Raw genomic sequence first — 23924 nt, 5'->3', positions numbered from 1 at the left:
GAGAGAAATTGCTGGAATTTACAATTAAGCAGAGTTAAACTTTTCACAGACACATCACTGTTGAGTTTTTTCAGAAGTTCAACTTTTATCTGTTATTTCAAATGTACGGTGTTTGCATTTTAAACCACGAGAAGCATTTCCTTTATGCATTGGAACAATGGCTGGGGCTAAATGTGAGCAGGTTTTAATAATAAATGCAGAAAAACAAGTGGGAATGACTTTCCAGTGTTTATGAGTTCACGCCACCAGCTGATGCTGCAACCAATGCCACCAAAACAGTAGGAGCAGGTCGGTGCGCCAAGCTGAGAAATTTGAAATTACTTTCGCAGAAATTATGTGCAAATTAGCGGTGGAACCAGATTACCACTGGCCGGATTAGTGATGGTCGACCTGTATGTGATATTAAAATTATTTTTCACATCCAGTTCCTTTGTGACCACATTGTAGTAGCCAGTCAAATTGGTCAGACAAGACCTCCCTTTAACAAACCCATTCCATGTCTGAACTGTTACTGCAGTCTTGTTTAGATGATCCTGCAACGCTTCTTTAACCACTGACTCCATTATTTTCCCTGGAACAGAAGTTAAACTAACAGGTCTATAATTTTTTGTGTCATCCTTTAAACCCCCGCTTTGCGAATTGGAGATACATTTGCACATTTCCAGTCCATGGTGACCTCTCCTGAATCTAAGGATGCTCTCATAATTATGGGTAAGGGTTTGCTTACTTCCCTGCTGCCTCCTTCAATATAACTGGATAGATTCCATCCACCCCAAGGGCCTTTTTTATGTTTAATTTCAATAATTTATCCTCCACTTGCTATCAGTTATTACAAAATCAGTTAGCTCGCTGTTAGAGATTAACAATAAACCCCTTCCTTACAGAATTCTTCATGTGTGAATGTAGATACAAAATACTTATTCTGTGTGTCAGCTATCTGAGCAGGATTATCAACAGTCAAACCATCAATATCCAGTGGTCCAATATGATTCATCCCCTTCCTTCTAGAGTTTATATAAGTAAAGACGTTCTTTGCATCTTTTGTCAAGGATTTCTCGTAATCAGCCTTTTCTTGCCTAACCTCCTTAGTGACTTTATTACAGGCTAGCTTATATCTACTATAGGCTTCTGTGTTGCCTGAAAATTTATATGCATTCCATACATTTTTCTTGTCTACCACAAGCCTCATTAACTCATCTGACATTCATTTAGGTCTAAATCTTGAACAGTATTTCTTAGTTGGTATTAAAAGCCTAGTAGCTTCCAAGACTAATTCCTTGAAGGCTTCCCCATTTAGAATTCACTGTTTTAAACATCATCAGTTGATCCCACTGTATAAAATATAAAAATTGTCTGAGACCACCATAGTCACCTTTTCAGAAGCAAAAACCCTTCCCTTTACCTCTGATGGTAATGATATCATTAAGTAAATTCCACATCAGTACATCGAGATCACTGTCTGTCTGTCTGTTTGTTTGTTTGTTTGTTGTTTGGTTTTTAGGAGCATTAGCAACTAAGGCCATATTGCTCCAGGAATATGCGGTGGTCATTCTCTGACCTTTCCGCATCCTCCGTATTTGGTGGTGACAGCCTCGAACCCCAGTCTAATCAAGAAGCGTGTGCTACGCACTGCTGCTCCTTCCCACCTGACTATGGAGGGACCCTCCTAGAGATCACTGTCACCTAATGGTTCCTTTATCTGAAAATTCTTAATGTATCAATAATCACTGTGGATAATCAGATCAAGAATATTAGTAAGGTAACTTAGAGATATGATTGTTGTTTATAAGGCTTTGACATTGGGATAATTGAATGAATACTGTTAAACTTTTCATGTAATAAACAATATTCATAAACTGGGTGGTATATATATAAACTGGGTGGGGTGGGCATGGGCTGAATTTTAAAAATTTGAATTTGAAAGTGTCTGCAATTCTGCCCAGACACGATAGGAGGGAGTATATGATGAGAGCCCTATCGATCAATTCGGCCCTGGAAAGATTGTGCAAGGCTCAAGGGATAGAATTTTTTTCAGCCTGGTCTGTACTTGTTAACAGGAGAGACTGCTTCTACATGAATGGGATACACTTAAATAGAAAGGGTTTAAGAATGCTTGCTGATGCTATCGAAGCAGTGTTAGGTGGGTCGGAAAACTGCTAGATTGGGGGATGCAAGGACTAATAGATTAACAGTAGCCACTGGCAGAGGTGAAAGTGATTCTTGCACTGCTTTGGAATGAGCAGCAGCTTGGAAAATAAGATGCAGAATATTTCATAGACTGCTGGGAGTCATTGGGGTACAAGTAAACCATGGGTTGTGTTAGGGTAGCTAAGAAAAAGAACAGGTACATGTATACTTGTGTGTACACCAATGCTAGGAGTTTGGTAAATAAATTTGATGAATTTGAGGTATTGCTCAAAGCATCAACGGTGGATATTGTTGGGATATCAGAGATGTGGTGTGTCACTCAGATATAAGTAATGCAAAACTGGAATTTGGGGAGTACAATGTCTACAGAAAGGATAGACTGGATGGGAAGGGAGGAGGGGTTATGCTATTAGTTAAGAAACACATAAAATCCAAGGAAGTGAAGCCAGTCGACATCGCTGGACAGTGCAGTGTCGAGTCAGTTTAGTGTGACATAAGCATTGGGAGATCAAAATTGAGAGGAGTGTGCTATAGGCCTAATGACTCTGATGAGTATAATAAGAAACTGTACAGGGAAATAGAGTGGGCCAGTAAATCAGAGAGTCTTATAATGGGGGATTTTAATTTCCCAGATATTGACTGGAATTTGTGGGTTGATCACTCACACACTAGCAAGGCTTTTGTGGATTTATTGGATGATTGTTTTCTAAATCAGCATGTTTGGGAGGCAACTAGAGGGAGTAATACTCTTGATTTGATTATCAGTAGTGATTCTTCATGCATTAAGAATCTGCAGATACAGGAACCACTAGGTGGCAGTGATCACAGTGTGCTGAAGTGGGATTTACTCAAGGAGGTAACTACCATCAGGGGTAAAGGGAAGGGTTATTGCTTTCGTAAAGGCGACTATGATGGTCTGAGACAGTATTTAAATTCTATACAGTGGGACCAACTGATGATATTACCAACAGCAAACTCAAAATGGGAAGCATTCAAAGAACTTATCTTGGAAGCTACTAGGCTTTACATACCAACTAAGAAATATTGTTCAAGGTTCAGGCCTAAATGGATATCAGATGAACTAATGAGACATATGGCAGAGAAGAAAAATGCATGGGATACATATAAATTAATATGTGACACAGAAGCCTATGATAGATATAAGTTGATCTGTAACCAAGTTACAAAGGAGATTAGGCAGGCGAAGGCAGATTATCCCCTTCGTCCCTCTAGAACGAAGGGGATGAATCAAATTGGTCCACTTGATATCGATGGCTCAAATGTTCATGATCCTGCTCAGGTAGCTAACAAACTAAATCAATATTTTGCGTCTACATTCACACATGTGGAGTTATTCAGGAAGGGGAATGCCATAGCTGAAGTAAACACTGGCAGTGAGCTAGATGATCTTGTAATATTTGAGAGTAAAGTGGAGGAGAAATTGTTGAAGATAAATACAAGAAAGGCACCTGGAGTGGATGGGATCTATCGAGTTATATTAAAGGAGGCAGCAAAGGAAGTAAGCAATCCGTTAGCCATAATTATGAGAGCTTCCTTGGACTCAGGAGAGGTACCCACAGACTAGAGATGTGCAAATGTGACCTCAATTCACAAAGGAGGACAAAGGCTGATACAAGTAATTATAGACCTGTGAGTTTAACTTCTGTTCCAGGAAAATTAATGGAAGCACTGCAGGATCATCTTGACAAGAATTCGATTATACCTCAGACACAGCATGGTTTTGTTAAGGGAAGGTCTTGCCTGACCAATCTGATTGGATACTATGTTGTAGTCACAAAAGAATTGGATGCAGGGAATAACTTTAATATTATATATTTGGATCTTAGAAAGGCTTTTGATACTGTTGCACATGGAAGACTGCTACACAAATTGGAGCAGTGTGGCATTGGTGGCAAATTGTTGCTATGGATAAAGGGATGGTTGAGTGGCAGAAGACAGAGAGTGGTAATTAATGGACACCGCTCATCATGGACTAATGTTATTAGTGAAGTCCCTCAGGGTTCAGTGTTGGGTCCATTGTTGTTTTCTGTATTCATAAATAATATTGATGATGGTATATCAAGCTTAATGTCCAAGTTTTCAGACGATACAAAGGTTGGCAGGGTTGTTAAGGATGCTACTGATGCTATGCTGCTGCAACAGGATCTGGAAAGGTTGAGTAGATGGGCTGAGAGGTGGCAAATGAAGTTTAACCTGGACAAATGTAAAGTACTACATATGGGAAACAGCAACCCCAGAGCAACGTATCAACTCTGTGGTACCTACACTGACAGTGGTTGAGAATGAAAAGGACCTGGGGGTAGTTGTGCAGGCAGATATGAAGTTCTCTGAGCAGTGCAGATGGGCTGCAAGAGTAGCTCATGGTGTCTTATCAATGATATACAGGAATTTTTCTAGCAGGGATAGGGAGGTGTTTATTCCCTTGTATAAGGCAATGGTCAGGCCGCACCTTGAGTACTGTATACATGTCTGGAGGCCTCATTTCAAGAAGGATGTAGAGCTGCTGGAATGAGTACAGAGAAGGGCAACAAGGTTAGTGAATGGAACGAAGGGATGCTCTTACGAAGAAAGGCTTAAGTTTTGCAAATTACAGTGTCTGGAGACTAGGCACCAGCGAGGTGATCTGATAGAGGTGTACAAAGCCTTGAATGGTTTGAGCATGCTCCATGCTGATGGCATACTGCCTCTTGCTCAGAATAATCACCTGAGAGGGCATAAATTCAAATTGAGGAAAGATAGATGTAGGATAGATGTAGGATAGTTGGTTGGTGGAACTGACTTCCATCCCTTGTTGTGTAAGTTGATAGTCTAAAGAAATTTAAGGCTCAGCTGGACAGGTATTTCGAACGATCGGAGGTGTGAAGTGGAAGGTTTTTTTTTTTTTTTTTTTTGGCTGATGCTGCATAAGCTTGCTTTCTTGCATCATATGCCTCTACTAATGGTAATGCTAAGTTTTGATGATGTTGGCCAGTTTTTTTTTTTTTTTATATATGAAAACCCAAAACACGAGAGGTATTAGAACCTATAGTACTTAGTACCCTGATTGAGTTGGAGGGTAAGAAGATGAAAGAAGATATTTGTTGACATTAGACTTAAATTCTGTATTGTAATTTTCAGGAAATACGTATGAAGGTAGGTTGTTCCAGAAAACGGCAGTTGAATGAAAAGTTGGTTCTGTGAGTTTGAAGTTGGCCAGTAAATGGATGTTGGCTGGTGGCGGCACGTGTTTGGATTGTTTTTGAAAGAGAGAGCGGGAATTATAGAAGCCAATTGAAGAACAGTGCCCATGGAAGTATCTGCAGAAATAGTATGTCTATGTGACAGCGAGTTGAGAGATTCAGTTAGAGATGAGTCATTAATTAACCTAACTATCCTCTTCTGAATGGAATCTAGAACCTGAGAGAGGTTTTGGGGACACCACCCCAGATGTGGGAACAATATTCTATGATAGGGCAGATTTGTGATTTGTATAGAGTGAACAGCTGTTTGGAAGAGAAGTAATGCCGAGAATAAAAGAGAAAACCAAGTTTTTTAGATGCAGAGGAAGCAATATTTATAATTTTCTTATGACAAGAGAGATTAGAAGTCAGGGTAATTCCCAAAAGAGATATATCATCCTGCCTAGAAATCGGAGTATCACCAAAGATAAGCATAAGAGCAGAAGAATCCTTTTTGCGAGTTATAAGACAGGACTGAGTTTTTGAACGATTGAAATCAACTAAGTTTTCTTTGCCCCACTGGGGAATTACCTGGAGATCAGTATTTAAGGAATTGGTAGCAGATATTCAAGAAGTTGAAGCTGATTGAGCAGGGCAAGGTTTCTCAAAATGGAAAGTGGAATGCAGTGTGCTCTCATTGGCAAAACTATGGATAGGATTTCCAGTCAATGAAAGAAGGTTATTAATATACAAGAAGAAGAAAAGAGTTGGGGGAAAGAACTGAACCTTGGGGACACCAGCATTAGTGGAGACGTTAGAAGACAGAGCCATCTACCATCACCCTCAGTGAGCAATCAGAGAGAAAACTGGATAACCAATTGCAAAAAAAAGTTGGCAAACCATAAGATGGAAGATTTTTTAGAAGACCTTTATGCCAAACATGATCGAAAGCCTTTGAGATATCAAGAGAAACTGCTTGTGTTTCACCAAACTTTTCCCTTGAAATTGTCCATAAATGGGTACCATAAGCCAGAATATCACAGTGAATCAACAGTGACGGAATCCATACTGCCAATCGTTGATCAGACGGAAGGTTTCTAGGTAGTTTGAGTTGGCAGTTAATTGATTTCTCCATTTATTTAGAAAGCGTAGAAGTAATTGTAATGGGACAATAATTGGATGAAAGGGATTTGTCACCCTTTTTAGGAACTGGCTGGATATGAGCAAATTTCCAAGCAGAAGGGAAAAACGTCTTTAGAATAAGAAAGTGAAAAAGGGCGGCAAAGAACAGGAGTTAGTTCAGGAGCACAGGTTTTGAGAACAAATGGAGAAATATCATCAGGACCTGGAGCCTTCTTAGCATCAAGATTCGTCGAAATCATTGACATCCTTTTGACAGAAGATCACAGGAGGCATTGAATGGAGCACGTTGGGAATGGTAGGGAGGTGTTTTACCAAGATCATTAATACATGAGTTTGAAGAAAAATGGTATGCTAGCAGGTCAGCTTTATCCTTGGCTGAAGTGACAACAGAACCATTTGATTTTGACAGAGGCTGAGCAGAGATGGGCAAAAGTTGCGGCCAATAGCTTTGGCAAGAGAACAGAATACTCAGCTTCCATTAGGGCAAGAACAAGTTTTCTTCCCTTAGTCTGTTCAAAATCTAGTTCGGACTGATTAATAACTGATTATTAATCATTGGAATAAGTTGCCTCCACGAGTAGTCTAGGCTGGCTTGGGGAAATTCAAGAAGACTAGCTTGATTAGTAGCTATGGAAGGAAGGAAGCTCAGTCTTTTTTTTTTTTTTTCTAATGCAGCCAAAATCTGACTTCATTGCACCATATAGTAAATATTAATACTAATAATTTATTTAATATTATTAATCAGTAGAATATTAAACCAGTAATATTTATATTATAATATCAAATTAGCATTGAACCACTCTTCAGTAAATAAAGAAATTATTAAATTATCCAATAAGATGATTGGATAATTTAATAATAACAAAGGAAACAATAAGATGATTGGATAATTTAATAACAAAGGAAAGATGTATTTATGATATCCAGCCATAGTCATGAAAAATCATAGTTACACCTGTAGCTTAGTTACACTCAGCTATAATGGTTAGAACCCATTGATGTCAATTTTGGTATTTAAACAACTCGTTGTTGTTATTTAGTTTTTAGGAGCATTAGCAACTAAGGCCATATTGTTCCGGGATATGCGGTGGTCATTCCCTGACCTTTCTGCATCCTCCATATTTGGTGGTGATGGGCTCGAACCCCGGTCTAATCAAGAAGCTTGTGCTACGCACTGCTGCTCCTTCCCACCTGGCTACGGAGGTGCCAGGGCTAAACAACTCGTAACAGCATTTAAAATAAAATTACAACCCTGGTGCAATTACTCAGTTTATACTGAGATGCATTGGACCATACATCATTTAGTCCCTACTACATTTTCAGTCCTATCCTTTCCAAATGCACTTTCCCTCACCACTGGTAAAGCTGTATCCAAAAATCTGAACACCAACACTAGAAAAGCACTTCCAATCAATATCCACCATTCTAAAATTACTCGAGAGGATTCTCTTTCCTGTGTTCACAAAGCAGATGATTCCAGAAGCCCCTTCCCAAATTCACTTCTCACTATCAAACAGATCAGTTGTCATCATCACTCTTCTGGCCATGACCCATAGTATCCTCTTGGCATTTGACAAAGAGCTTACCATAACTTTACACTGATGTTGAAACTGCACTCAATGTTGTTTGAGTACCTTGTCTGCTATTCCTGTTTGTATGCAATTTCTACATTGGTAGAGATTCGCTGTACTTGCCGTTGTCCTCTTTCCTTGGCTGCTCAGTTTCACTCTATACTAGTAGTAAAGTATATGCCAAAGATATAGGCAGGAATCCCTCGGAGTCTTTTTTTCTCTGGCTTTCTCTTTATAGCTATAATTGTCCCATTTGTAACAAAGGCCAGATAGACTAGCATTTGCTGATGATCTAAAAATCCTTAGGTCAGCTTTATTGACATCAATCCAGCAAAATTGGAGTGCACGGTCTGTTTCCTCAAGAAAAATCTGACAACCATTTTACCCATACTTGGAGATGCCTTAGTTCTAACTGTACTTGCACACTGAAACTTAAGTGGTTGTCATCAATACTAAGCTGAGATTCAGCCATCATATTGATAAATTTCTCACTTGTGCTGTGTGCTTTATGTAGAGAGCAAAACAACATCTTTATTATGTCTCAGACAAGGTCAAAACTGTGAAATATATCTAATGACTGTTGTTTATCCCCCACTACATATTTTTGAGATCTGGACATCAGCAGCACCAGTGCTGTAAAAGGGGTTTTTTTTTTCTTCAGAGTTTTGGCTCCTCAAGCATCATCATCATCATCAGCCATTTTCAACCCACTGCAGGATGAAGGCCTCTCCAGGAACTTTCCAGTTCCTTCTGTTTTGAGCACTGGACATCCATTTACTACCCACAAACTCATGAATTTCATCTATCCATCTCCGCCTTTGTCTTCCAGGCTTTCTTCTAGCTCCTCTTGGATACCATTCTGTTATTTTCTTAGTCCATCTGTCATCATGTCTTCGAGCTATGTGTCCTGCCCAAGACCATTTTAGTTCTTTAGTTTTGATAGCATATAATCACAAGCATATAATCCACAAATCTAAGATCTAATCTCCCATGCGTACCACAATGATGGCACTTGGCACCCTAGTCTCTTCTCATAGAAGAAAGATGACATCATTACAGCAATGATATTGATTGGCCTGCCTCATGACCTCCCTTGTTCTGAGATTTCTGCAACTCAGAGAAACCCAACAGTCTGTTCTTTCTCCAATCCTGCATTCACCTTTCAGATTGCTTTGTCCCTCATTAGATGCATGAACAAGTCTTGGAAATTGACTCTGACCTCAGAAAACTTGTCACTTAGCACCCTTACAGAAAGAACATTCTCAGACTCTAGATCCCCATGCTACTCACTCATTCATCATGGATGTCCACATGCATAGACCAACTGCACCTACCCTCAACCACGACTGCCTGAATCTAAGCAGGACTTAGTAGTGGATGTTGATGATGTTCTAATGTGTTGCCTCTGCTCCACTCATCTGAGTGAGTGTGCATAGTGTTAGGGTCAGGGGCCACCTGTGGTATCCCACATCTGCGCCATATGTACACTGTGGTACTCCTGTAAATGCCAGAAAGGTGTTGTGTGTTAAATGTGTAGTTTTGTGTTGGGTTTTGTTGTGTGTCCTGGCATTTGGCCACATGCCCCCCAGTGAGACCCCACACTGCCCACACACACCACTAGGAGGTAGCCAGACTGCCCATTTTTTTCTGGCTAGTCTGCATTAGGGTCGCCTGAGCTTCCTGAGCAGAGACCAAGAAAAAAAAATAATAAAATAAAATAATAATAATAATAAAAAAAAATAATAATGGAAAAAATAAAAAATAAATAATAATAGAAAAAATAATCCAAGAAAATAAATGAAAAAAAAAATTATTATTTTTTTTTTTATAGTAGAGCTGGGGGTGGGGTATAGTGCAAAAAGAGAGTAAAGCTGGGAGAAAGTGTAGCAGCTGTAGAGATGGCAACCGCCCAAGTGCAGTGGAGCAAGGTCCACCAGGTGAAGAAAAGGGGAAGGGAACAAGTCCCAGGAAAAGGAAGAAAGTGACACAGCAAGGGAGCTGAGTGTTCAATCCTACTCTGTCCAAAGACAGGGTTAGCAAATCCTAACTTGATAAGGGTTAGCAGATGTATTCGGCAGTGGTCAGCCTTTGAACCATATGGTATCCAGCTGTCATAGTTCCCAGTTTGAGTAGGTGGTAGGGTCTTCCATCTTGAGAACAGATCTTGGGCAAATTTGGTGAATGCATGATGTTCTTCTGTATTGAGCAAGTGTTCATGTCCCTGTGGTATGTCTTGGATCCTAGTGTAAAAGATGCTACGAAGGTCCTCATAGAGTGGGTAGAGGTACAGTAACTGGTTCCAGTCTTCGATTTCTCCACAAGAGCAATAACGATTATCTATTATGCCCATGGAAGCCAATTTTTGATTGATTGAACCATGCCCAATTATTAGATAAGTTGCATAAAGACCTGGTTGTTATGTTGTTGTTATTTGGTTTTTAGGAGCATTAGCAACTAAGGCCATATTGCTCCGGGAATATGCGGTGGTCATTCCCTGACCTTTCCGCATCCTCCGTATTTGGTGGTGATGGGCTCGAACCCCGGTCTAATCAAGAAGTGTGAGCTACGCACTGCTGCTCCTTCCCACCTGGCTATGGAGGTGCCGTAAAGACCTGGGGAGAATCATGGTGGATCTTTGGAGAAAACAAGTGAAATGTCGGGAATAAATATTTTTGCAATTAGACCCTTGTCAGTGTCTGTCCATCTGGCCTGCCAGGTCTGTAGATGCTTGGCTGCAATTAGTCTCTTCTCTGTCTTACTCTCATTGAGGGTGTTGATGGTATAACCAAGAATGGAAGTTGGTAAACCCCTGGGCAGGCAGTAATAGAGTCCTCGACAGATGACCTCTAGATCCCTGTAAGGACCTGGAGGGTGGCAGAACTAACCATGCAGCAGGCGGCCCTGGTGATAGTTAGCAGGATACATCGCTGGATAGTTTCTAGCTTGCGGATCAATGTAGCTTGGTGAAACCAGACCCCGGAGCCATATGTAATGATTTGTAGAGCAACTTAAGCATGCAGTGGTTTAACCCCCAGTCTTGACTGGCTGATCCGAACAATGAGGGCTGTATAATTCCTGACCTTGGTACGGAGATGAGAAAGATGCGGGAAAAAGGTGAGCTTCGAGTCCAAGACAATGCCCAGGTGTTTTCTGTGTCCAGTTTGATTGTAGTTCCTTGGATTTTAATCTGTGGAAGTCTTGTTGTCTGAGGGATCCCTTAAGGAGGATTGATTGCATTTTCTGTGGGGATATACGTAGCTTATGGAGTTCGGCCCAATCCTACAATATCTGAATGGCTTCAAGGGATGCTCTTGAGTCTGCAGTGACCAATATGGTGAGGTTGTCGGTGAATGCCTGGGTGGTAACAGGGCCCAGAGCAAGGAGCTCATCTAGAACAATGTTCCAGAGGAATGGACCCAGAACTGACCCTGAGGACACCCCCCTGTGGACAGAGCATGTGAGGCTTCTGTATGGAGTGGAAATTGTGATCTTCCAGTTATCCAGGTATGTTTGAATACACTTGTACAAGTTGGGTGGGGTATGTGCTTTTCGCAGTCTTTGCAGGATGCTCGGCCACCAGAGCATATCAAATGCTCCAGCGAAATCTCTTGCAATTACCAGGGGCGCCTCCGTGGCCAGGTGGGCTCGAACCCCGGTCTTCTTGATTAGACCGGGGTTCGAGCCCGTGACCACCAAATACGGAGGTTGCAGAAAGGTCAGGGAATGACCACCGCATATCCCTGGAGCAATATGGCCTTAGTTGCTAATGCTCCTAAAAAACCAAATAACAACAACAACAGCAATTACCAGGTAATATTTGTGTGTTGTTATTGTTGTAGCTGCAGTGACTAATTGGCAGAGGAAATCCTCTGTGCCACGTCCTGGGCGAAAACCGAATTGAAGGTTAGATTGAAGGCCAGCATTGATATAATGTGCTTGGAGCCGCGGTTGGAGGAGTCTTTCGAAGAGCTTGCTTATCACAGATAAAAGAGCAATGGTTCAGTAAGAGTTGGGTTGCTCGGGTAGGTTCTTAAGTATGAGTTGAACATTTGCAGTTCTCCATTCTTCCAGGAAGTAACCAAAATTTAAGCATTTGTTGAAAAGATCCAAGAGGAACTGTGGGTTGATTTTTGCTGCCTTCTGAAAGAAATGTGTATAAGTGCTGTTAGAGTGGCAGATTTCCTGTTGTTGAGCTGTTTGGGGTTCCACATTGCTGATAAATAAGGTGTTGAGGATATTATCCATTGATTCTTCCCAGGATGTAGCCATAACACCTTGGGGAGTGATAGTAGAATTAGTTATCTCACCCTTTGAGAGCCTGTTAGTGGCGATGCGATATACCACTCCCCAGGGATTGGAGTTTCCAGTAATGAATACAAGTCTCTCCCAAAAAGCTCTTTTCTGCTGTCTTTTTAGTGAGTTATAGTAATTTCTAGCACGACGGTATTCTTCACGGAGAGCATTGACTTCACTGAGAGGCCAGGATGAGTGAGCACGCTGAAATGCGTTCCTCTTGGCGTGGACAGAGCAATGGAGGCGCTCAAGCTCATGGGGTCCACCACGGGACGGCAGTTGGCTTAGGATTCTTCCTCTGGATCAACCGGTTGCATGCATGAGTAATTATTCTTGCATTCACCGACTCATCTTAATGTCATATGAATGGACCATGACTGCCTTACAATGAGTATAGCATAACTGAAAACCTGAACTACCATGCAGTTTTTCTTAACCTCGGCCTACATGAGCCATCAACTTTATCAATGCTTTAACTCATCTGTCAGGAGCTCTATATCTTGATGTTTATAATTTTGTTTTTCTATAATTTTTAATCCCACTTTCAATTTGAATGTTATATTTGCTGTTTAATCTTATTTTAATTATTCTTTTTATTCTTGTTATTCTTTACTTCCAGCCTCTATCGGTTCGCCATGAAATATATGTGCCGCATTATCAAAATTAATATTAACTTTAAACAAATTATTTTAACTGACTTAAACAAACTCTACCTACTTTTTACATGTACCACATGGGGCATGTATTTCATGTCAGAAAGAGAGGCTATACCCACTTACTGCCGTTTCCTCCTTTGATTTTGGCAGCTGGCCCTTGAAAAAGGCACTGAAATCACAGGATGAACAGCACTTAGTTATTCTTATTAATTCTTATTATTCCTTATTACTTCTTCTTTATCTTAGCTCCCTTCTTTGTTCACCATGATAGCGATCTCAGTTATGTTTGCCCTTTGTTCTCCATAACTAGCATTACTAGTAACATAACACATTGTCCTTCACAACTACTAACTTATATATATATATATATATATATAGAGTCGAACTTCCCTATAACGAATTCGATAAATCCAGCGAAAAAATTCGTTATAGAGAAATTTCGTTATACAGAGAATATCGTTTTTATTAGAAATTGTTATTAATTAGAAAATGAAAATGAATCTACATTTATTTTTAATATATTGTATTTCAAAATCACTTATTTAAATTACGTTTACACAATTTTTACCGGTAAGTATCACAAATTAAAAAAAATGTCTAATTTTCGTTTGCACAGTACAATTAAAAAATGTCTGATTCTCAAAGAAAACCTCACATTTGTTCAGAGCATTAAAAACATTATCAGGAACATTTTCACAAAACTGTAGACCTATATGAACCGTTTTAAAAGCGTGAATAATTTTTTTGCGAGTCGGCTTTTCTACGAGTTGTTCTGATGCATCTTCAGTGTCATCGTTAATTTCTTCGTGATCATGGTCACGTCTAACACTGTTCAGCAGTATTTCATCTTCATTTGGATGTTCTGTTGTAGTCAGATCTTGATCTACATAAACATAACTATCCAGTGTTATCTCATTTTTGATGTTTCCAGACAATTATAATAATGTCCAAAAATTTTTCGGTTGTGAAAGGGGCAATTCATCTTGTTCGTCCAGTTGTTGTTCGACTTCTGTATTCAATGCAAATCCCGCTTTTGAAAAACAATTTTGAATAGTGTATTCAGTGACATTGTTTGTCCAAACTTTTGCCAGTTCAGAGATGCAATCTCTAAGGTGAATTGTAACCTCCAAGTTTCTATTTTCTGATAACGAATTGACAATTGTCATTATTATTCTCTTTCGATAATGAAATTTAAAATTTTTAATAATGCCTTGGTCCATTGGTTGGAGTTTTGATGTCACATTTGGTGGTAAAAACAACTTCACACTTTTAACTTTTTGGCAGAAATACTGGCAGGATGTGCCGGACAGTTGTCAGTTACCAACACGATTTTCGTTTTTTCTTTTGTTATACTCTCATCTAGTTTTAATCTCCAGTCTTCAAAGATATCACTTGTCATCCATGCTTTTTTATTAAAGGTGTAGTCAACTTTCAAAGATTTTGTGCCTCTAAAACATCTTGGGTTTTTTGATTTTCCGATGACTAAAAGTCTTAATTTTTCACTTCCTGTCATATTTGCTCCAACTAGCACAATGATTCTTTCTTTGCTTTGTTTTCTGCCAAAACATTTATCATCCTTAAAAGTAAGTGTAAGCATTTAAAGAATAAACCTTTCGTCAGCATTAAAAACATCCTTAGGTTCATATTCTTCCAAAATCTTCTTTAAGGTATTGTTCCTCCAACTGTTGCAATCTTCTTTGCTTACATTAACACTTTCTCCACAAATAACCTTTTCCACAATTCTGTGGCGCTTCTTAAATTTATCTAGCCACCCAGTGCTCGTATTAAATTCTGTATATCCAAGGGACTAATTTCAGAGCTTGTTGCTTAATTATTGGACCCAATATTGGTATATTCTTTTCACGTATTATTTGCACCCATTTTAGAACAGCTTTATCAACATCTTCATATTTACACAACTTAATTTGCTTGTTGTCTGCTCCTCCTTCAATTGCATTTAAAATTGATTCTCGATTTTTTAAAATCGTAGATAAGCTGCTTGCAGGTATGCCATATTTCTCTGCAACATCTTTTTTCTTAAAACCGTGGTCAATATCATGAAGAATCTTTATTTTATCATTAATACTTAAACACTTTCTCTTCGACATTGTTTCCACAATTGTAAAAATTACTAGACTGCAGCTCTTGCTGATACACACACACCGCAAACTTCGCTGCGCTGGCCATATAGTAAATTGTTAGTACCGCCTACTCAGTGACACTCACTTGCCAATTCAACAGTATCACGTGACCTTTCCTAACAATCACTTTGAAGAAATATACAACTTTGTGAATTTCTTTTATTCTGCTTTCAGTCATATATACACGAAAGAAAATTTATCGTTAATGTATGCTTTATGTTACTTTTCAGAAAAAAAAAAAAAAAAAATACAAGAACATATAGCCTATGTGATTGATGACAAATTGTTCTAAAAGAATGAAATTAAGGAAAAAAAAAAAATATATATGAAAACCATCTACTGGAAGTCCAGTTAAAATGAGAACGGACGTATCATATAATGATTGACAGAAAGGTTACATGGTACGGTTGAGGTGAGAAGCGAATGTTACTCAGTAGGCGTTACTAAAATCTGACTATGGTGGCATTCTATGCATTGCCACCGCAGCATGCTAGAGGTTTACCGCAGCGAATTTCGTTTTCCTCTGAGCCAACATCAATTTACAAATCTACCCTATTTATTGTAAAGTTTATGACCACTTTTAAGAAACCCATTTGGTTTTATAACTGTAATAAAAATGAAACAAAGACTGTCCTACGGGTGTCAATGGCCACAAGTATTCACCAAAAGGATGATTAATTCCAGATGCTAATGCGCAATTCAGAGGGAAAGGGGGCTGTATATATTTGAGCGGCTGTTTAGCAGTAAATGCTTGAAAATCTTCAGAAATGCTTTTACTAATTTTTTTAAAAATTCATTGTAGAGAGACTAACACTTTGCTATATGGGGTTAATTTTACATGTAATTTCTTTTTCAAGTTGCAATGTTTTGCAAAAAAATTTGTAATATAGAGAAATTCGTTAAATAGAAGTTCGTAATAGAGAAGTTCCACTGTATATATATATATATATATATATATATATATATATAGAGAGAGAGAGAGAGAGAGAGAGAGAGAAAAAATTGAAAGAATAAGTGTAAAAGGTTATATTAAAGTGATAAGGAAAGCAAATCTATGATACACACACAGTGTGTACCATAGATTTGCTTATTCCTTATCACTGAGGTTGTGCATTACAAATGTGTAATGCACAATCTCAGTGTTATATGACAGTTTTTGTGTGTGTATATATACACCATACATTTGCTTGTTCCTTACCACTTTTATAATTTTTTTTTACAATTTTACAGCTTTTCAATTTATATATTCATTTGTGGTTGTGGGGGCTTTAATCCATAAAAATCTCCCCTCCTCCTTTCTTCACAATACATAGCTTGTCCTCCTGTTCCTTATTCCTATACATAGTTTATATATATATTGTGTGAGATATAAATATCAATAAACTTTTAAATATTTTATTTATATATAGAACTTTTTTTTTTAAAGATCAATTCTCATATGAATTTTCTTTTCATAGTTTGTTGGTTGAAGAAGACAAATTAAGTACAGTGCAGTACATTTAAGTTTTGTGAGCACAGTTGATTCTGTTAGTTAAGGTGTGGATAGACATATAATTCATTGGCCTTTGGATATTTTAGATGTGTACTTCTAAAATGATGGTTCATTATACGTTGATGCATAAATTTTGTTTTTCAATATTTTGTCTTTCAGGTATCATCACGAGATGAATGCGTGCAGCAGTGTAATTCAGAATCGGAGTTTATTTGTCGCTCCATTTTATTCCGACCTGATTCAAGGACAAGGAAATCAATCTGCAAATTGTATCACCTTGATCATGTAACATTTCCAGAAGGTGCCAAAGCATTTAGTACAGGGAGTACTAAAGCATTTAGTGTTGGGAGCAGCAGTGATGCCAACAGTGTTTATCTAGAGATGTCCTGTGGGAGTAAGTATCATAATTTTTATTTCAGATCATGATTAGCTATAACATGAAACATGATAGCAAGACGTTAGCTGAAATCCATCCATCCGTAATTAGCTTGTGCTTTCCTTGATTGAATGTGCAGGTAAATTTATTTTCTTTCTGTGAACCAATGTTGTGCATTTGGCATGTGTGCCTATTTTTTGTCATTAAGTCAACTATAACAATATTCTTATCTTCTTTTTATTGAATAGCAGAAGTGGAAAGAAAATGAGTTGATTAATTTCTTGAGAATTAAATTGAACATATTTAAAGTTTCCTGTGGGAAGTTTAAATAATATGTTCAAATATTTACCAGAGAAAGAAAACATTTTGAGGGAGATTGATTAGAAAAATAGGAAATGATTTCCAAACCATTATGTAGTTTTGAGACTTCAGGAGAAATGTTGAACTTTAGTTTAATTAAATGTTAAAAAACCAAATTATGGTTTCAACATTTGATCCATGATGAAGCAGAAGATGTCTGGAGAAAATAATGAGTATTTTGCATCTACATTCACCCATGAGGAATTATTCAGGGAGGGGAATGACACAGGTGAGTTAAACTCTGGCAGTGAGCTGGATGATTTTGTAATAACTGAGAGGAAAGTGGAGGAAAAATTGTTGAAGATAAACATAAAAAAGGCACCCGGGGTGGACGGGATCTATCCAGTTATATTTAAGGAGGCAGCAAAGGAAGTAAGCAAACCCTTAGCCATAATTATGAGAGATTCTTTGGACTCAGGGGAGGTACCCATGGACTGGAGATGTGCAAATGTGACCCCAATTCACAAAGGAGGATCAAAGGGCAACACAAGTAATTATAGACCTGTTATTTTAACTTCTGTTCCAGGAAAATTAATGTAGGCACTGGTTAAAGAAGCACTGGAGGATCATCTAAACAAGACCTCAGTTATAGCTCAGACACAGCATGGTTTGGTTAAGGGAAAGTCTTGCCTGACCAATTTGATTAGATACTATGATGTGGTCACAAAGGAACTGGATGCAAAGAATAACTTTGATATCATATATTTGGATCTTAAAAAGGCTTTTGATACTGTTGCACATGGAAGACTGCTGCATAAATTGGAGCAGTGTGGCATTGGAGGCAAATTGCTGCTATGGATAAAGGGATGGTTGAGTGGGAGAAGACAGAGAGTAGTAATCAATGGACACTGCTCTTTGTGGACTAATGCTATTAGTGGAGTCCCTCAGGGTTCAGTATTGGCTCCATTGTTGTTTTCTGTATTTATAAATGATATTGATGATGGTGTATCAAGCTTAATGTCCAAGCTTGCAGACGATACGAAGGTTGGCAGGATTGTTAAGGACACTAATGACAGTACGCTGCTGCAACAGGATCTAGAAAAGTTGAGCAGATGGGCTGAAAGGTGGCAAATGAAGTTTAACATTGACAAATGTAAAGTACTACATATGGGAAGCAGCAACCACAGAGTGACGTATCAACTCTGTGGTACTACACTAACAGTGGTAGAGAACGAAAAAGTAAAGGTAAAGTGCAGCCATTATCAACCCACTGCAGGATAGGAGCCTCCTCAACAATTCATGCTTGAGGGAAATGGACCATAATCTGCCACGCTGGCCCAGTGCGGGTTGGCAGAACGAAAAGGACCAGGGGGTAATTGTGCAGGCAGATATGAAGTTTTCTGAGCAGTGCAGACGGTCTGAAAGAGTAGCTCATAGTGTCTTGTCAATGATATACAGGAATTTTTCTAGCAGGGATAAGGAGGTGATTATCCCCTTATATAAGGCAATGGTCAGGCCACACCTTGAGTACTGTATACAGTTCTGCAGGCCTCATTTTAAGAAGGATGTAGAGCTGTTGGAATGAGTACAGAGAAGGGCAACAAGATTAGTGAATGGAACAAAGGGTTGCTCTTACGAAGAAAGGAGGCGCCTCAGTAGCCAGGTGGGAAGGAGCAGCAGTGCGTAGCATACGCTTCTTGATTAGACCGGCGTTCGAGCCCGTCACCACCAAATACGGAGGATGGGAAAGGTCAGGGAATGACCACCGCATATCCCGGAGCAATATGGCCTTAGTTGCTAATGCTCCTAAAAACCAAATAACAACAACGAAGAAAGGCTTAAATTTTTGCAAATTACAGTGTCTGCAGACTAGGCACCTGGGAGGTGATCTGATTGAGGTGTATAAAGCCTCGAATGGTTTTGAGCATGCTCAGTGCTGATGGAATTCTTCCTCTTGCTCAGAGTAATCATTTGAGAGGGCATAAATTCAAATTGAGGAAAGACAGATGTAGGATAGATGTGCAGAAGTTTGCCTTTAGCCAGCGGGTGGTTGGTTGGTGGAACAGACTTCCATCCTTTGTTGTTGAAGTTGATAGCCTAAATAAATTTAAGGCTGAGCTGGACAGGTACTTGGAACGAACGGAGGGGTGAAATGGGAGCATGGTTTTTTTTTTGGCTGATGCTGCATAAGCTTGCTTTCTTGCATCATATGCCTCTACTAATGCTAATGTAACTGCAGGATGCTTGATTTCCTGCATATCTAACATAACTATTCTAAGACATTACATTTGCACTAGGCTAAGTGTTAATAGTCAGGAACACAAACTAAAATAAAGCAATAATTTATTAGCATTAGCATTAATAGAGGCATATGATGCAAGAAAGCAAGCTTATGCAGCATCAGCCAGAAAAACAAAAAAAAAAAAAAACTTCCACTTCACCCCTCCGTTTCGTTCGAAATACCTGTCCAGCTGAGCCTTAAATTTTTTTAGGCTATCAACTTCCACAACAAGGGATGGAAGTCTGTTCTACCAACCAACTACCCGCTGGCTAAAGGCAAATTTCCAGACATCTATCCTACATTCGTCTTTCCTCAATTTGAATTTATTCCCTCTCAGGTGATTATTCTGAGAAAGAGGCAGAATCCCATCAGCATTGAGCATGCTCAAACCATTGAAGGCTTTATACACCTCTATCAGATCACCTCATCAGTGCCTAGTCTCCAGACACTGTAATTTGCAAAACTTAAGCTTTTCTTCTTAAGAGCAACCCTTTGTTCCATTCACTAACCTTGTTGCCCTTCTCTGTACTCGTTCCAGCAGCTCTACATCCTTCTTGAAATGAGGCCTCCAGACCTGTATACAGTACTCAAGGTGTGGCCTGACCATTGCTTTATACAAGGGAATAATCACCTCCTTATTCCTGCTAGGAAAAACTCCTGTATATCATTGATAAGACACCATGAGCTACTCTTGCAGCCCATCTGCACTGCTCAGAGAACTTCATTTTTATGTGATGATAAAATTATTATCAGTGATGATTTCAGAAATAATTTTAAAGAAAGCAATAATTTATTATCACTGATGGTATCAAAATAATTACACATTTTCATCCTCAAAGTGCCTGACAGTCACTTTGGGAATGTAAGTGTGTATATTTATTTCTCAAACTATCAGTGATAATAAATTATTGCTTTCTTAACAACATAATATTATTTGTATTCCTGACTATTAATATTTATTTACTGTAAATATAATAATATGTATACATCGTTTTGGTGAATATCCTCCATTAATCTCATTATTAAGAGAAGGTGGTCTTACAGGTAGTCAATAAAGAAAGATCATAATTTTTTTTCACAACATGCCTTTATTAATCATCCATATTTTGATGGTCCTTTTTCAAAGTAGTTCCCATTGAATGAAATACAGGCAGTTCCTGCTTTACAAGTTTTCGCTTTATGAGTTCCTGGGTTTACGAGTTTTTTTTTTTTTTTTTTTTTCAAGTATCAACAAAATTGAAAAAAAAAAATGAATGTTTAAGATTCATAAATACCGCATTTTAAACCATGTGTGTAGCTATACAATACAGTGCACCCCACTTTACGATATTAACACGTTCCAGAGGCACCATCGTATCTTAAAAGTATCGTAATGTGAACCCAATAACACATTGTTTTTTAGTTATTCGTTCCAAGACCTCGGAAGTTGAAATTTTTGCTATATAACTAAGCTATTTATCTCTGTAAAAGGTCAGTTTTATAATGGAAATTGTATTAGTTACTGTTATTGTTGTTATTGTTATTTGGTTTTTAGGAGCATTAGCAACTAAGGCCATATTGCTCCGGGATATACGGTGGTCATTCCATGACCTTTCCGCATTCTCCATATTTGGTGGTGACGGGCTCGAACCCCGGTCTAATCAAGAAGCGTGTGCTACGCACTGCTGCTCCTTCCCACCTGGCTACGGAGGCGCTGTATTAGTTACCAATTCAAATCATTAAAATGTACTACACTTTCATCGTTATCATATGTTTCATTATAAGAATCAATTTTGAATGCCTTTGTGATATTTTTCTAAAACACATTTCTGGAGGTCACGACCATAAAACAGTAAAAACAATTTGCAATTTCCAGTTTTTTGGGCTTTTCTGTTAGTGTAATCAGTTATAAACGGGTAATAAACTTGATGTTATTGCATTTGCGAAAATACCGATAGCTGGAATTGCATGGAATTTCACCATTATTATGGTGAAATGTGTTTCCCCTTTACTGCAATCTTCAATCATATAAAAAACATAAATAAATTTTCAGAATCTTCTCTTTATTCGGTTTTTTTTTTTTTTTTTAGCTTTGTAAACTCCATGTTACTCCATGTGAATCATGTTAGTTGCTATCTCACTTGGCGTATTGTGTTGTTAGTTAGTTGCAATTTGTGCATGCCATTAAAAATACTTATGAATGCTATCGTGAAATTTATAAAGAAAAGAGAAAAGATTATCTTGGAAACAAATGCCTCTTGAAGCATTTCTGAAGAAGACAAACCAACAACAAGTGATCAACAAGTGTGCATTTAGTCAATGATGATGAATTCTTTAACATTTGCAAGTCATAAATAATTTCTTTAAACTATAATTTACTTGATTTTACAGGCTTTGTTTTCATTTATTTGGATAAATCAATCATTGTTTAGACATAAACTAATTAGCTAACTAATTTCATTATTGAAAACATAACCTCTGGTTTTAACATTGTCTATGGGAAATAAATGCCCGCTTTACGAGCGCCTGCTAGGAACGAATTAACTCAAAGTCGGGAACTAACTGTACTTACTCCAACATTTCTGCAATTCTTCAAAATCGTTATAGAAGCCAAATTTTGACAGCATTTGAGAATTGTCTGTGATGTCTTTACAACTTCTTCTGAAACTAGAAATGTTTTCCTTGCAGTTTCTTCTTTAACTTTGGGAATAAAAAAAAAAATGACACGGTGAAGTTCTTAAGGCAGATGAGGAACACCTTTGACGTTAATTCTGGCTAAGTACTTGGTGACAATATGAGCAATATAAGGTCAATATATATTGTTGTGATGCAGCATCCACCCACCTGCATGCAGTTATGGTTGTTTGTGATGAATGTGATCCTGCAAAGTATGCTGTACAGTTCTGTAGTAAGGTCCCATAACAGTCATATGATATGGCATTATATGCTGATAAACCATTCTTTGAACATATGTTACATGGTGTGCAGTGTCTTTTAATTTAATATTGTACTAGAATATCCATGTGATGCCTTTCTCCCAATATATATATATAAAAAAAAGTTTTGCGTAACAGCATTAATCTTACACGTGGATCAGCCCTCATTTCCGCAATCCATTGAGATAAGAATATACAATACTTCTATATTTATATAATTAATATTTTTGGTAGTGTAAAATTCTTATGGGGGTAATACAGTCCCCCTCCCAGATATTTTACATTCTAAGGGTTGTCAATAAACTACTCTGCACAGTGGTGGAAAGGTTAATTTTCATGTATTTTACTCATAATTATTCAATGTGACAAATATAATGGTTATTATTTCATAAAAGTATGTTCATTCAGGTATATCTGAGAAGCACAGATAGAGAGTGCTTTATCCAAAATAGGGAGGGATTTCAGTTAAGCAGTATTCATGGTCGTGACAACACCAAGCAATGATATGGGATTAGAAGAAAAAGCACAGTTACCTTTCCTAATTTGAAATACTGCATCATTATCCCAGTGACTCACATCTGGTGAGTCTGGGCTTGGCACACCCAGAGTCCTGAGCTGGATATCATCATTCTTCTCTTTCTTGGTGATTCCCTTCTGCTTTTCTCTCTCTCTCTCTCTGGGCAACTCAGAAATTTTTTTTAGCTGGTGCAGCATAAGCCTCAGGCTTCCTTGCACCATATGGCTAATAATAATAATGACTTTCTTCTTCTATCTTTAATTCTTGGAACTTTTTTTTTATTAGTCCCTTTGCCAGTATGGGCTATCATGATTTGGATTATTGATCGCACTGTAGTTTGTCTTGCATAATTCTTTGCAGTTCATTGTAACATTGAGCTACTGAAAAGTTTTTAGATAAGAAATATGCAAACAGTGCAAACAATTTTTTCAAAGTGATTGTCTATTTTATGAAATAACTTGTAATACTTCATTTTCAATAGATGACTCTAATAGAAAACCTGTAACTAAACCAAGTACAGGTATTGGAACTGCAACTGCATCTCCTGCAGCTTCTCAAGCTCGAAACCCATCTTGTGATGCTTATGGTGTGTGCTATGATGGTGAGTAATTCCTTCTTCTAATTATGCCGCTATAAATATTGGTTGTTTGCATTTATACTTCATTAATATATGCAAAATCTATGTAAATTGTTCTGCAGATTGCTTAAACTTAGAATGTGCTCAGTTTCATCTGCCTTGTAATAAAAATTTATTAGTGATTTGTCTTTTGTGTTTTCTTTTAATTTTTATATAATTAATAATGTTTAAATAATATTTTTCAAGTATTAAAATGCCATTTCTGGACCAAATCACTTTAGACGTAATTTATTTATAATTTTTTTTTTCTGAGTTCATGAAAAAATATATAAATT

General features: G+C 38.0%; 1 protein-coding gene across 1 annotated transcript in view; it reads left to right on the top strand.

Annotated features, from left to right (window-relative positions):
- LOC150087198 (uncharacterized) overlaps positions 1-23924 on the top strand; it is a 137900-nt gene that overhangs the window by 34500 nt on the left and 79476 nt on the right. Inside the window, exons 5-6 of the mRNA XM_090372407.1 lie at positions 16783-17017; positions 23494-23613. Of these exons, the coding sequence (XP_090228533.1) occupies positions 16783-17017; positions 23494-23613 (355 nt within the window). The remainder of the gene's footprint in view (positions 1-16782; positions 17018-23493; positions 23614-23924) is intronic.

This window comes from Mastigoproctus giganteus, chromosome 4 (assembly GCF_048544385.1).
Source record: "Mastigoproctus giganteus isolate SK-2022 chromosome 4, ASM4854438v1, whole genome shotgun sequence".
Taxonomy (NCBI): Eukaryota; Metazoa; Arthropoda; class Arachnida; order Uropygi; family Thelyphonidae; genus Mastigoproctus; species Mastigoproctus giganteus.
The sequence above is the reverse complement of the archived record's forward strand: the minus strand, read 5'-3'. Positions and strand labels throughout refer to the sequence as shown.